At 34.3% G+C, this 14,422-nt stretch overlaps 1 protein-coding gene across 1 annotated transcript; it reads left to right on the plus strand.

The window, feature by feature from the left end:
- Positions 1–1,179: 1,179 nt before the first annotated feature.
- On the plus strand, positions 1,180–12,747 carry LOC127454571 (endothelin-1-like). The gene is made up of 5 exons (XM_051721859.1): positions 1,180–1,354; positions 3,111–3,261; positions 4,067–4,180; positions 7,604–7,780; positions 7,894–12,747. Exons 2-5 carry the CDS (start codon positions 3,128–3,130, stop codon positions 7,982–7,984), a joined length of 516 nt encoding a protein of 171 aa, XP_051577819.1. The 5' UTR covers positions 1,180–1,354; positions 3,111–3,127; the 3' UTR covers positions 7,985–12,747.
- The last annotated feature ends 1,675 nt before the right edge of the window (positions 12,748–14,422 follow it).

The raw sequence follows: 14,422 nt of genomic DNA on the forward strand, positions 1-14,422 counted from the left end.
GTGCTTTCTTGGTGAAATAAACACTAGAGGCACTACAAAAACAATTAGTTTCATTCATTTTTGCACAATCAAGGATAAAAGGGCAGATTATCATTTCATTAACACTTTTTTCTGTTCCTCCCACAGTGCTATATTATGACAGCTTAACATTTTTACTAAAGTGCATGACTTACAATTTGACATTTTAAAAGTTTTCATTACATAATCAACATTTACAAGCTTATTTGTGTGTGTTAAATTGTGTGGAAACTCAATTGATAGAGCATCACACTTGTAATGCAAAATACCGGGGTAAGAGTCAAGAAGAGGATTCGAGTTGACACATGAGACCAAAGTGTCACAGAACTGCCACAAAATTAATTGGTTGCTTCAATAATTCCATATTTCATTTATCTTCTGCTTTTTATGACACTCTCGGTGAGGTTTAGGTTTAAGGTTTAGGGCAAAGTGGTATTATTTATTTATTTATTTATTTAAAACGTGGTAGAGCATTAAATACAAAAATGTTATCTGTTTGGGAGAACATTTAACTCTCTTTTAGCACCATACAGAACTGCACCCCAAAGTCACATCATTTTCATGAGATCAGACTGAATTAAGCAGAATCACATGAGCTTTTTCAACAGTTCTATAATTAAGAAGTTATTATCGAGTAACTTACATTTTAGATGCAATATGGCAGTTGTTTTTTCTATATTTGTTCTGCTTATGAAAATATTTTCAAACAAAGCCAAAGCATGATCAAACATTGCATGTCGCAAAGCAATGCACGGACTGAGAGTCTGTTTGGAATGCCACAAACACAGACAAGCAAATTGATACAAACAGTGAAGCGTCCTAATGCTTTTAAAGTAAATATCAGCACTCTTGGAACACTTTTTGTCCATTAAAATTGGAGGATTATAACTGACTGGTGTATATTTCAAAACGTCATAAGAAGTGGTTTTCATTGAATGCTTTATAGCACAATTTAATGTAGGCTTATGCATAAATATCAAAATTTCCTACGGATCATCTATTGAAAAACATCAGCTTTATAATATCCAAGGAAATGCAATGGTTTATGCATGCCCTTTATTTAATAACACAAGTAATCAAATTCATTCTACATTGCATTACTCTCCCCTTATCTGTCTCTTATCTCTGATTAATTTGTACAAAATCAAATAGTGACCAGAGGGCACGGGAAGTTCCTCCTTTCCACACTGTCCACCCACACCTGGATCACATAGAAGGACCTACTCTCCAGAATGTTCCCCGTGGAGATCTGTTTTGGCTATAAGTGTGACCAAACAGGATGGTTCAACATTACACAAATACCTGCAGCTGACTGAAAACTGTTGGGATTGCTTAGGTGAACATCTTCTTCTTTGTGTTGAAACCTTTATTATACACATCATGGAATCAAGTACTACACTGATCTTTGTTTTTACCTTGTGTACAACACTTCATGAAGGTAAAATACTCTATTATAATTGATAAATCAAATTGATCTTGTTGTAAGGATTTTTAGATATTTTTACAGGAAAACAATACAAAAATTATAATCAATAATATGATTTTGGCCCTAATATCAAAGGTCTTACTAGAAAAAAATTAATTATGATCTAACGTGAATTTTAAAAAATCGTATTCTTGATGATAATTTTTGTATTGTTTTCCTGTAAAAATATCTAAAAATCCTTAAAATTTGTAATCTGTAGTGGAATACTTTTCAAAAGTAACCCTCACAACCCTGTATGTGTGTATATATATATATATATATATATATATATATATATATATATATATATATATATATATATATATATATATATACACATACAAGATACATTTTTGTATCAACTTTATCAACTGTATCAACTATATATATATATATATTATTATTATTATTATTATTATTATTACAGAATGTGTACTGTGTTTTGACTAAGATTTTTTTTTAATGTATAATATCTATTATTTTATATATTTAATAAAGTGAAAAATTATTTGAATTTAGGATTGAGGATTCAGATTTATTCACTTCTGAATTTATTTTAATAATTATAAACCTGTAAAAACCATTTTTACAGTCTATTTTAGAAATCAATTGTTTCCATGTTTCAAGTTTAGAATTAAACAATCCTAAAATCCTTGTAAATTTATAAAAGCAGCTTGAAGATTTCTGTACCTTTTAAAGGTTCATAAAACATGAAAGTGAATCAAACTTTGGCAAAATGACAAGAAGAATCTCGTCAGCAGTTATATTTTACAGCAGTTATATTTTCAATAGCTGCCTAAAGATATGTGTTTATCTCCAGTGTTGGGTATAATCCAATTACAAAGTAATTAGTTATTGTAATCTAATTATTTTTCAGTCAAAAAGGAGTGTAATGCATTCATTTTGTAATTCTTGTAATCAGATTACAGTTACTGGATTTTAATTAATGTAATTACTTTTAAGTAAATTATAGGGTTATGTTTATTTCTAATATATTATTTATCTAGAAAACATGAATTATTGCCCCAAAACGAGCCATTGTGAAGGAGAAATGTGAGGTGCTGAGTGTATGACTTTTGTGTAACAATGAACAAGGTAGAAATATATACATCATTTTGAATTTGTTGAGTGGAAAATGAATAGAAAGTAACTTAAAAGTAAAGTAATTAGTAATGTGATTACTTTTTTCAATAAAGTAATTAGTAAAGTAATCTGATTACAATTTTAAAGAAATAATTAGTAATCTGTAGTGGATAACTATTTTTAAGTAACTTAACTGTTTATCTCCAAGAACTCAGTCAGGGACTCATTCTCATTTTGTACTAATCAAGCCTCTTAGTCAACAAAAGTGAAGCACACATGCATGTGTGATTAGCTGTGAACTTTAAAGTTGACCACTATACTCGTTGAGTCTGGGACTGCATTCATGATTACATAAGATAGCACAATTTGCATGGAGCAGGATGAATAGAGTGATGTAATAAATCAAAACCATAAAAGCATAATAATAGCATGTGGTTTTTTATATCATGATCCTCATTTGTCTGAAACTCAGCCAGTTTCTCTGCTGGAATGTTTTGGCCTTGACAGATTATGGCAAGTTTTCTCCCCACTCCCCTCTTTGCAGGTTGGGGGTTGCCTCTAATGCTCCAAACTGACCCAAATGACCTGCCGGCAACCCATAAGGTCAGGACCAAGCGCTGCTCATGCAACAATCAGCTGGATTCAGAGTGCCACTATTTCTGCCATCTGGACATCATCTGGGTGAACACACCAAGGTGAGTGTTCACCCATGCATGTGTGAACCTATAAAAAAACATGTGTATGTAAACCACAACACAGAAGTTCTACCTATGCTGAAGACTCTTTACAGGTAGATGTTCAGAAAAGGGGCAGAACTTGTTTTGGACTCTTTAACAAATAGACAATTTTGGAAAATGGCCCTAGATTGTTCATGAAATATTTATTTAGCTAAAGCTAATTTTATCTTCAAAATAAAATCAGTAAACGGTGTCAGTATATTTTCCAAAGCCTTGTCTGCTTAGTTGGCCGCTGCACCTATGATAACTTCTATAGCCACAGATATGCCCACATATGAATCTTGCAATTATCATGGAAACATCATGGTAAGAGTACTGTGTGTGGAAAAACAGCCCACTTATCAGTCTCATTAAACTATTAATTAAACTTAGGGAAACACAAAGGTCACCATTCTTTTCTTTTTTCTTCTTCTTCTTTTTTTTAACATACAATAAATGTTTTACTTAACATTCTCCTTTTGTGTTCCATGGGAGAAAAAAACATCATATGGGTTTGAAACAACCCCAATGAGGGAGGGTAAATGATGGCAGAACTTTCATTTTTGGGTGAACTATCTTTTTTTAAGTTAGAGTGCTTTTACATCACTTGAGTTTAGAAAGATTCACTATTGAGTAATTGTATACATTTATTGCTTTTAATCAAGAATCATCTTGGGACTGGATAGAATCCTGATGCTGAAAGCTGAAACAGTACAAAGTTCCATTGTGTTCTCTTACACAAGTTAAATAATGACTGGCTACTCTCTGGATGTCTTCTCCACAGTAAGACCACGGATTATGGATTGGGCAGTCCTTTGGCTCACCGCCGCAGGTCTACAAGTCGCTGTTTCTGTGCCAATCCTGCAGATCAAACATGCAACATCTTCTGCCGCTACAGGTGAGCCTCATCAATTGACATCAATTACACACGCAAGCACGGGGGAAGAGTGTGTAATTACAATTCATCTACTTCTTTAAAATGCTATTTTTAGTACATTAAGTAGCACTGTTCATGCAGTGGGTGTGCTTGTTTAGGGTGTGCTCCTTGGGAGTTATCATGAGGGCGTAATGTGATACTAGACAAACACAGATAGAGAAGCCAGACTATGTGGAATGAGTATTTTTTGTTACCTGTGAAATTACTAAGAGAAAGTTTCACCCGATGATTCAGAGCTTTTAGATATTTGGTTAAGGCCAATATAAATCCAAAGTGACCCCCATTTGATCCAGGAAGAAAAATTGTTTGTCGTGACAGGTCGACCAGTCATATTGATTATCTTTTAACTGGTGTTATACTGTATGTATCCATAAACAGGGTTGGGAGGGTTACTTTTGAAATGTATTCCACTACAGATTGCAGAATACATGTTGTAAAATGTCATTTGTAATGTGTTCCGTTAGATTACTCAAGGTCAGTAATGTATTCTAAATACTTTGGATTACTTCTTCAGCACTGGTAGATTTTTTTCACTTGTTTTGACTATAAAACTCTGCCAGTACAGTAAGACAAATTACACATGTTAAAAATACATTCTCTGAAAAACCTAAATATCATATACAGTGTTGCTTCTAAAACAAGATAAATCCAACTGATCTTTTTTTAAGGATTTTTAGATACTTTTACAGGAAAACAATACAAAAATTATTATCAAGAATATGATTATTGCCCTAATATCAAAGGTCTTACCAAAAAAAAAAAAAAAAAAAAGAAATTATGATCTAACATGAATTTTCTTGATAAATAAATATGATCGTGCCTGGTAACGTGCATGTAAAATGGCTAGAAATAGCATTTTAGCTTAGTGTAAAGCTGACAATTTACACAAGGTTTATTTCTATTTCTTCTGCTCCAAACTTACTTCAAACTTACTTCTCTGTCTGCTCGTATGAATGTAACACATCATAAGAAAGTGTTTCACCGCTGTTCAAATGCACTTTGGATCGCATCATTTATATGTATAAATGTTTTCCATCTGAAAGGACTAAATTATTAAATGAAACAAATGACAATAAAATGCAAAGTAATCTCTTCAGTAATCAAAATACTTTTGGAATGTAACTGTATTCTAATTACCAATGATTTAAATTGTAACTGTAGTGGAATACAGTTACTTATATTTTGTATTTTAAATATGTAATCCCGTTACATGTATTCCGTTACTCCCCAACCCTGTTCATAAACAATGCAGTTGTGTTGTTGCCATTTGCAATCTGTTGTTATGACAACAAGATAGACAATAGATTTGAGCTTGCCAACTGGTTTTGCTTCAGCACCTAAATAAGTTTGTGCCAATACATAGTAGCGTTTGGTCGGAAAAGATATGGGAAGAATGTTCCCCTCCCTTTTATATGTTGATAAGTGTATTTATTGTGCTGTTCTAACTACTAGCACAATTATATGGCTGGTAGGATTTTATTAACACTTTTTTAGGTTGTGACCCATCAGTTTAGAGCTACTGTGCCCTATAACCTCCTGAGACACGAGCGTGACTGCTGTTTGCATTTTCCATTCCCTTTTGTAGATTTGTATCTAGGAGCCTCTATGAAACATGCAAAAAAAAAAAAAAAAAAAAAAAATTTTTTTTTTACACCAAATAGTTTTCCTAAAAATGTAAATAAAATTGTTTATTATGTTTCCAGGAGTGTTGGTTATTCATGTTTTTAACATTATAGACATTACATCCAAAATTTGCATAAATAATTCTGACTCAAGTAATGGCCAGCATCATCCAATCACTGCCAATCATGTTAAAATTAAATTATACATTATAAATTCTGAATCTAAGTATTGATTACCATTGTCCCATGTCTGCCAAACATGTTATGTGGTCCAAACATCATCTGCAGATTGAAACTGATCTTTTGACTGGATGTTTGGTGTGAATGCACTTGGCAGCATAGGAAAGCTATAGGATGCTCCCTTGCTCCCTAATTAGGGAAAAATTTAACCTCCAGTGAGCTGTCTGCCTGCACTGGTCTCAGAACAGTTTTATATACAGCCTCTGAAAGAATCATTTTCCAGCTTTTGGATGCATCCATTGATTCTCAGTGTAATTATGCACAGTGAATATAGGATATTTTAAGGAAACCTATAGTCCACATACATGGTCATTGTCTTTAACAGTGTGCCATTTCACAATAAATAGATGACATTTTTAAAATGGCATATTGGATAAACAGGTTTTAATGTAAAAACTTAATGAGGTTTCTTACCGGATGTATTTTTTTTTTTTTTTTGCTGTTTTTCCCAAAGACAAACTCAGCTGAGATTGGCGTCATTTTGTTTTTTACATGACTTGGTGCGTTGAAAGTTCAACCCTTTAATGACAGCCTAGAGTCTCCTAACCTAAGATCAGTTGGTTTAAATGAAATTAAATTATGCATAGCCTATTGCGAAGCCAAAATGTAATGTCCACACATGTGGATATGGGGTCTCAGGAGGGTAAAGGCAAAATGCAATAACTGTGCCAACTTTGAATGGCTTCAAATGTGGATAATCATATTTTCACACTCTGTTGTCTCTGAATCTGAGCATCATTAAGCAAAACCCATCTGTCACAGGACAGATAATAGTTTTCAGTTTCTGTCATAGCTCAATTTACAGCCTGATCTCATGAAAATTACCTTACTGTGTGGTAACATTTAAAAAATATATATATTATGTGGTTCCTTACACTTATCACAGCAGTTCTGAGGCGAAATGTCCACTGTGTGGTACTAAAAGTGAGTTAAATTTTTTCCTAAACAGATGAGATTTTAAGGATAAAGGAACACAACCTACCTCTTCACCCTAAACTTTAAACCTAAACCCAACCATTGAATGTGTAATGGAAATCCAATTGCTGAAGCAACCACATCATTTTGTGATGCTTCTATGATGCTTTTCAATTGAGCTGTAGTTTGATTGTGGATGAACAAGTTTGTAAATAGCTGGTTACGTAAAGCAAACATTAAAATGTATATGCCATACTAATCATATGGAATAGTAAAAGTGTTTAGATGTCATAAGATAGCATGTGTGGAACTGAGCAAAAAGTAAGCATTTATGAACATATAATCTTCCATTTTACTCGTGATTGTGTGAAAGGAAATAAAAGTCATTGTTGTTGTAGCGCCTCTAGTGTTCATTTCATCAGAAAACTGCGATACGTACAACGAGCCACGTAAAAATAATTTAGCAAAAATGTAGGTATACATGTAGTAAAATGGTTCTATGAGATCAGGTTGTCAATTTTGACCAAATATTTTGCTTTTGCATGGAAGCACAGATACTTATTTCGTGCATTTACTGCAAATTATTAATTTGAATATTCTTTCCAAGCTCTGCCATAATGCTGTTGCACCCATCTGAACCTGTGCGTGAAAAACAGGAGCAGCCCATATCAGATAACTTGACTGCCCTAAATGACACAGAAAATGCCAGTCTAGGACTTCTTGTTTTAGGGGAGTCTTCCTCCCTTGGGGCTCTGTCAGACATCAGACTGTCAGACATTCTCAGGTAAGGTGACATTCCACAAGTCCACACAATTCATGTTTACACACCTTATTCATTGACTCATTTGTGAATGTTCTCACTAGCACCATTGCTTACAAATACATTTGATTTTTCAGAAACCTGATCAGAGCTAGAGCCAGTGCCATGGAAAAGAAGACCCACACTAGGCATTGGGCATTCAAGGCTAGTAAATCTGACTACAGATAAACTTCACCTGGGGGCAGGAGACATAGGAGTGTGAGCACTTGAACAAGAGATGACCCTTGTGCAACATTGGGTAGCAGAACAAATGTTCGTTGCAGAGGATGCGACAGGAAGTCCTATGGACATGGAGCCTTTGATTCCTTTGATGTTCAAGGCGTAAGACAGAGCTGAGGGCCTGTGAGATATGAAAAGGAGGTTGTGAAGACCTTGGAGAGTTCTTTGTAAGTTAAGGACAAATCAGACAGTCTGTCCACTGGGACAGCACAAATGAGGGTAATTGTTTAGCTATAGTCCTGTAGCGCAAACAGGAAAGGGTAAATTCACCCAAAAATGAAAATTCTCTCATCATTTACTCACCCTCATCCCATCCCTGATGTGCATGACTTACTTTTTTCTGCAGAACTCAAAAAGCAGATAAAAGCAACATAAAAGTTAGGGTTAGACTCCAGTGGTTAAATCCATAACTTCATAAGCAATATGATAGGTGTGGGTAAGAAACAGGTCAATATTTAAGTCCTTTTTTACTATAAATCTCCACTTTCACTTTCAGATGTGAAATCTGTTTCTTACCCACACCTACTATATTGCGTTTGACGATATGGATTTAACCACTGGAGTCGTATGGATTACTTTTTTGCTGCTTTTATCTGCTTTTTGGACCTTCAGATTTCTGGCCATCATTCACTTGCAAAGAAAAGACCAACAGGCCAGAGATATTCTTCAAAAAATCTTAAAAAGAAGAAAGTCATACACATCTGGGATGGCATGAGGGTGGGTAAATGATGAGAGTATTTAAATTTTTTGAGGATCTATCCCTTTAAGAAGCCATGCTAGAGCTACCTGAAAGGATCGGAGCTAGTCCACAACATAAATTCTGAACAGTCAGAGAAAAAAGAGACAGATGAAGTGCTAAAAAAATAAAAGTTGGGTTTGAAGTGCACAGACACTGTATTGTCACTGTGAGAAACTGCAGTGCTTTTACTATTTACTGGCACTGTAGGAGTGCACCTACATCTAAGAAGTGCAAAGGATGAGATTATAAATTTGGCAACAGTTTATCATAAACTTGTCATTGGGTCATCTGCATATTCATTCATTTCAAACAGAAAATTTTGTAATTTTATTACAAAAAATAAAAAACAAAAGAATAATAAAAGTGCTAACAGTGCTAGGTAGATTACTTTTTAATTGTAATAATCTGGTGGTGATTACAAATTAAATGACTAAACTTGTAGTCATTAACATAACATCTTGGATTACATTTGTAAAGTAATCAATTCTGATTGCTTTTGGATTACTTCCGACCTAATTCTTGTTCATTTGATGTCACATGCATTTGAGTAGGATAAACTTGTACCATTTTGAAAACGTACTTAATGGGTCAAAATCTGAGAATTCATATTTATTCACTACTTTGTGTATCTGTTTCTGAGTGAAATAGAAAAGGCACGTAAAATGTTCTTACGCTGACAATTTTGGCATTTCAAACGCCACCCATGTGTGTTAACAAATTAGACCGGTTATAATTGTAAATGAACATCAAAAATATCAAAAACGTCGCAAAAATTTTCGCAAAAGCACATTAACGTACATTTTTGAAGCCGAGTACAAAAGTGATTTGCAAAACTAAAACTAACTTTACCTCACTGATGCAGTCGGTTTGGCATTTATGTGTGGATTACCTCTCCATCTTCAGTGTAATTATGTCTGGTGGCTAGAATCAGGTCTGTGTGTGCAATTCCTCCCCAATTCGAAAACACTTGAAGACTTACCGAACATATATTAGCTGTAGGCTGATTTAGACTGAAGAATTCGATTAATCAATAAATTAATATGTAATCATGTAATCCATAAAAAGTAACTGTAATTTGATTACGAGTATTTTATAATGTAATTTGATCTATTTACGAGTACTTGGATTTTTGTAATCTGATTATGTAATACAGTTAAAATCAGAAGTGTGATCAAGAATTCACACAAAAGAGTACAATACAGAGACTAGACACTTTCTGGAAGTCAGAACATGAAAAAATCACAAGCTATGTATTTAAAAATGAAATATGTAGTCTAGATTCAGTGAAATAATGAAACAATACATACAAAATATTAATTGTTAACCATCAAAAGTATCCAAACAATTAATTTCAAGGTAAATTAGGTGTTCCAGTCACAATTTGTAGTTATGACAACAAGATTGATATTTAGATAAGTAGATATGAGCTGAAAAATTTAAAAGCTTTGACTTTTTTTTTATTGATTAGCAATGGAATATTACAAACATTTCTGACGTTCAAAGTCTAACAATGTACAGTACACAAGATAAATAATTACTTTTATTTTCAATTGATTAGCTATTTATAATCCAATTTAAATACATGTGTAATCTAATTATTAACCAGCATCAATATGAGGTCAACTGCTATATGTAACAGCAATGTAGCCTCATTATAAAGTTATTCATTCATTTATCTATTTATTTTTTTCACCTACTATGAATTGTTTTCTGATATGTTAAAAGCAATGACATTAATATTTCAGATACAATATGTTCTGTCAACTTTACTCTGTTGTATGTTAACAAAGAATGGTTGTAATACAAATATTATTGAATTATTTGTGTTCTCATCTTAATCCTTTGTCCTCCAAGTCTGAAATTTCCAGTTTTCTTTTAATATTAATAGTTATCTTTTAATAATATAATCTTTTTAATATAAAAAATATTATTATGTGAACTATACACCCACTGAGCACTTTATTAGTAACTCTGTGGTGCTAATAAAGTTCCCAATGTGGTCTTCTGCTGTTGTAGCCCATCCGCCTCAAGGTTCCATGTGTTGTGCATTCTGAGATGATATTCTGCTAACTACAATTGTAAAGAGGGGTTATCTGAGTTACCATAGCCTTTCTGTCAGCTCAAACCAGTCTGGCCATTCTCCGTTGACCTCTCTCATCAACAAACCATTTCTGTCAGAAGGCAGAAGACTGTTGTGCGTGAAAATCCCAGGAGATCAACAGTTACAGAAATACTCAAACCAGCCCGTCAGGCACCAACAATCATGCCACGGTCGAAATCACTGAGATTCAATTTTTTTCCCGATTTTGATGGTTGATGTGAAAATTAACTGAAACTCCTGCATCTGCATGATTTTATGCATTGCACTGCTGCCTAATAATTGGCTAATAAGATAATCGCATAAATAAGATTCCTAAAAAAGTGCTCAGAGAGTGTAGATTCCAAAATACAGTTACTACAGTTTTGGCTGCTACATTAAAATTGTGCTAGTTTCATATTAGCCACCAATGTCATAAAAAAGAAATGAACGAATATGACAAATATTCTTTGCCATCATGGTACATTTTTGAAAGGGAACATTCTTAGAACCTTCTGTTCCCTCCATAGCTTTGACATTAAGAGATGGCATTTGAAAATAAAACAGTAGCACAAAACTACACTTTTTATTAACATATTCTTGGCATTATCTCATATGTACATACATTCATATACTGCAATTGCCATGGATTACAACTCATTCAGATGACCTTTTCTTGGTTGACAAAGCACCTTGGCATTTTAATCTCAAGTGTGTGTACATGGGTTAAAAGTAATTAGTTTGAGCACACTGATATGTTGTGATGTGAAAGATAGAGTCTTGCAGTGCAGGTGAATTAGGCAGGAAACTTACAGGTGCATGGGAAAGAAATGGTGTAGACAAAGTTAATGAACAACAACAACAACAACAGTCCTGATGTGTTCCGTCATCCTCTCAAGACAGATTATATAGGCCAGCAGTGCGCATAAGGCCAGTGTCTAAAATCCAGGACGTTAACCTGCACTAAATAATTGTATTTACAGAATGCTAGCCACCCTTCACTTTCATTGCACAATACCAAAGAAAAGCATATGCATCAACATTACATCATTACATTGGTATGAACTTATAAAACTGCTTTGGGGCAGTTATTACTGCTATGTAATGATCAAACATTAAACAACCAAAGTGAAGGAACTTGATCCGTACATAGGATTTTTATAATTTTGAGAGTCACAAATTTCTGTCGAAGACTGGTTTTCAAGTGGCTTTGCTTCTTTGCCCACATTGTGGTGACCCAACACAGTGCCACATTTCCTGACTGTACAAAAGTAAATAAAAATAAACTTCAAACATCAAACATTTAAATTAATTAATATTGCTAATAATAATTCACTGCACAAAACACATTGTGGTTGAGACAAACCATGTTTATCTTTGTTGCAAGTGAACCTGTATTTAACATACTCTGGGTCATATTGTCTTAAACCTTGGATAGCTCTGTTAATAGTTTTTTAACATGAGGTCATGTCATGTATTTTTGCTGAAATACCATAGAGTTTGATTGGATGCATGGCCTTTGACGTCAATAAGTGACGTCAAAGTGTTTCTTCTCACTTTTAAAAGTCTATTTGTTTGGCTATCCTAACTATGTACAATTACATAGTTAGTTGCATATAATTTATAATAAATTTTATTAAGCATTGTTTTTTCCCTGTTGTCCGTGTCTCTATCAGAACAGACCTGCGACCTACCACTGCTTTTGAACACATAAAGATTACGCTGCTCAAGTTCAGGAGGTTTATGCCAGTAGTCACGTTTCAAACTATGGAAGTCACTGTTGCATTCATCTGTCCCCTGAGCACAACGTCCCCTCTGCCGCCAACAGCCATCTTTGTCCCATTCGAAAAACAGGATGCCTTTCTATCCCAACTGCCACAACATTCAGAGTGAGAATGACAGGAAAGGCACATCAGAGATAAATAAGAGGAAATTATATGGAGTATACTGTGGTTGATAATGGAAAGGATAAAAACTGGGAGGTTTCCCCCATTAGTCATGGCTGCAGCCTTGAACAGCAGCATAATCATCAGATGACTAATCTAAATACTGTGGCTCTGTGACACTATCAGAACATTGCTCTGTTTGTTTGACCATTCTGACCAGCCCGAAACAGCAACACTCAGTGTGTTTACATGCATATACACTGATAATTACCAAAAAATCATCATATATAAAAAAAATTGAATCAGCTAGTGGTTCCAAAATTACACACTTCACTTTTATTTAAAAAGTTTCAATTTGTTGCATCTCAGAGAAGCTTCTGGTCCTGACCTGGTAAATGTGTAATAGAAAACATCAGTTGTCAATAAGTTTTGTATCACAATAGACATTGATAAAGATTTTATCATGTTATGCACTGGTTGATAATTAATCAGGATATAAAATAAAGTTGTTTGCATAGCAGCATAATTTCAGAATGTGCTAAAAGTTGATTATTACATTTTTATTGTGATGAAACAATGCCCAGTTACATAAGGCCGCTATACACATGTCAGAGTATTTAAAAAAGCAGATGAGTGAATCTGTTTATCCCTTAAATGCATGGGAATTTCACACAAACATATATTCGGGTTTTAGAGACCCGACGTATATCAAAAATTGATCTACAAAATGCCCAGATAGTGTAAAATGTTAAGAGTATTTGCAAGACTATTAGAAAATAATAAAATAAAATATATTTTGATGTTTTATTTTTCATATATCAAAGGAACATGCAACATGCAACTATGCGGCTTTCTCAGTCACGTGAGTATTCTAATCAAAGGTAGCCAAGGATACAGCTTGTAAAACCAATAAAATCACACCATGTTATTTGAATTACATGACTGGATTAAACTATCCAATCACAATCCCCTATCAATAAACGTCCAGTTTGTGAACTGATTGAAGAGTCAGTTTGAAAGAGCACAAAGATGAAACTGCAGCTGGAAAAATGTCAACGAAGCGTGCATGTACATTTAATGAGGATCTTCAAAAAGAGTTTACATTTCTAAAAAAAGAAGTCACAGACAGAGCCTAGTAAAGTGAGGTGTGAGATTTGTGGAGCTCACTTTTTCATCGCCCATGGAGGCCGCACCGACATCACGCAGCATGTTCATACAAAAAAGCATGTGGATGCTGCTAAAAGTAAGTGTGCCACACCAAGTGTTAGAGATTTTTTTGTGAAGCAAAGTTCCGAACCTGACAAGGTGCACACAAGTTAAGAACTTTTTGCTAATCATTCTGTTGTGCACGGCCATACCCTCTGGCATTAAAAAGCAGTTGGATGCCCTGGTTGAAGCTGGTGATATGCGAGCTGATGATTTCTTTTGTGCAGTGAGAAACTTTTATTCAGCATTGGTGGATTACCTCCAAAATTGGAGCCGCTCATTGGAGAACACAGAAAAACTTGAATGGGCCCTATTGAGAGACATCCCAGAGTGGAAAGACACTCAGAGCAGCCTCGAACACTTCTACTCCAGAATCCCCGCTCTCAGTTTGATTGACAAAATCACGCTCTTTGATGAGTAGGCTTGCGCGAAAAACATTGTCACTCGTCGCATCACTGAGTGGAACATGAACAAGATGG

Source organism: Myxocyprinus asiaticus, chromosome 16, assembly GCF_019703515.2.
Source record: "Myxocyprinus asiaticus isolate MX2 ecotype Aquarium Trade chromosome 16, UBuf_Myxa_2, whole genome shotgun sequence".
Lineage (NCBI taxonomy): Eukaryota > Metazoa > Chordata > Actinopteri > Cypriniformes > Catostomidae > Myxocyprinus > Myxocyprinus asiaticus.

Coding starts and splice junctions, on each gene's coding strand:
- LOC127454571 (XM_051721859.1), top strand. CDS start 3,128: ATGCTCCAAACTGACCCAAATGACCTGCCGGCAACCCATAAGGTCAGG. Junction 3,262..4,066: donor ATCTGGGTGAACACACCAAG/GTGAGTGTTCAC, acceptor TCTTCTCCACAG/TAAGACCACGGATTATGGAT. Junction 4,181..7,603: donor AACATCTTCTGCCGCTACAG/GTGAGCCTCATC, acceptor ATTCTTTCCAAG/CTCTGCCATAATGCTGTTGC.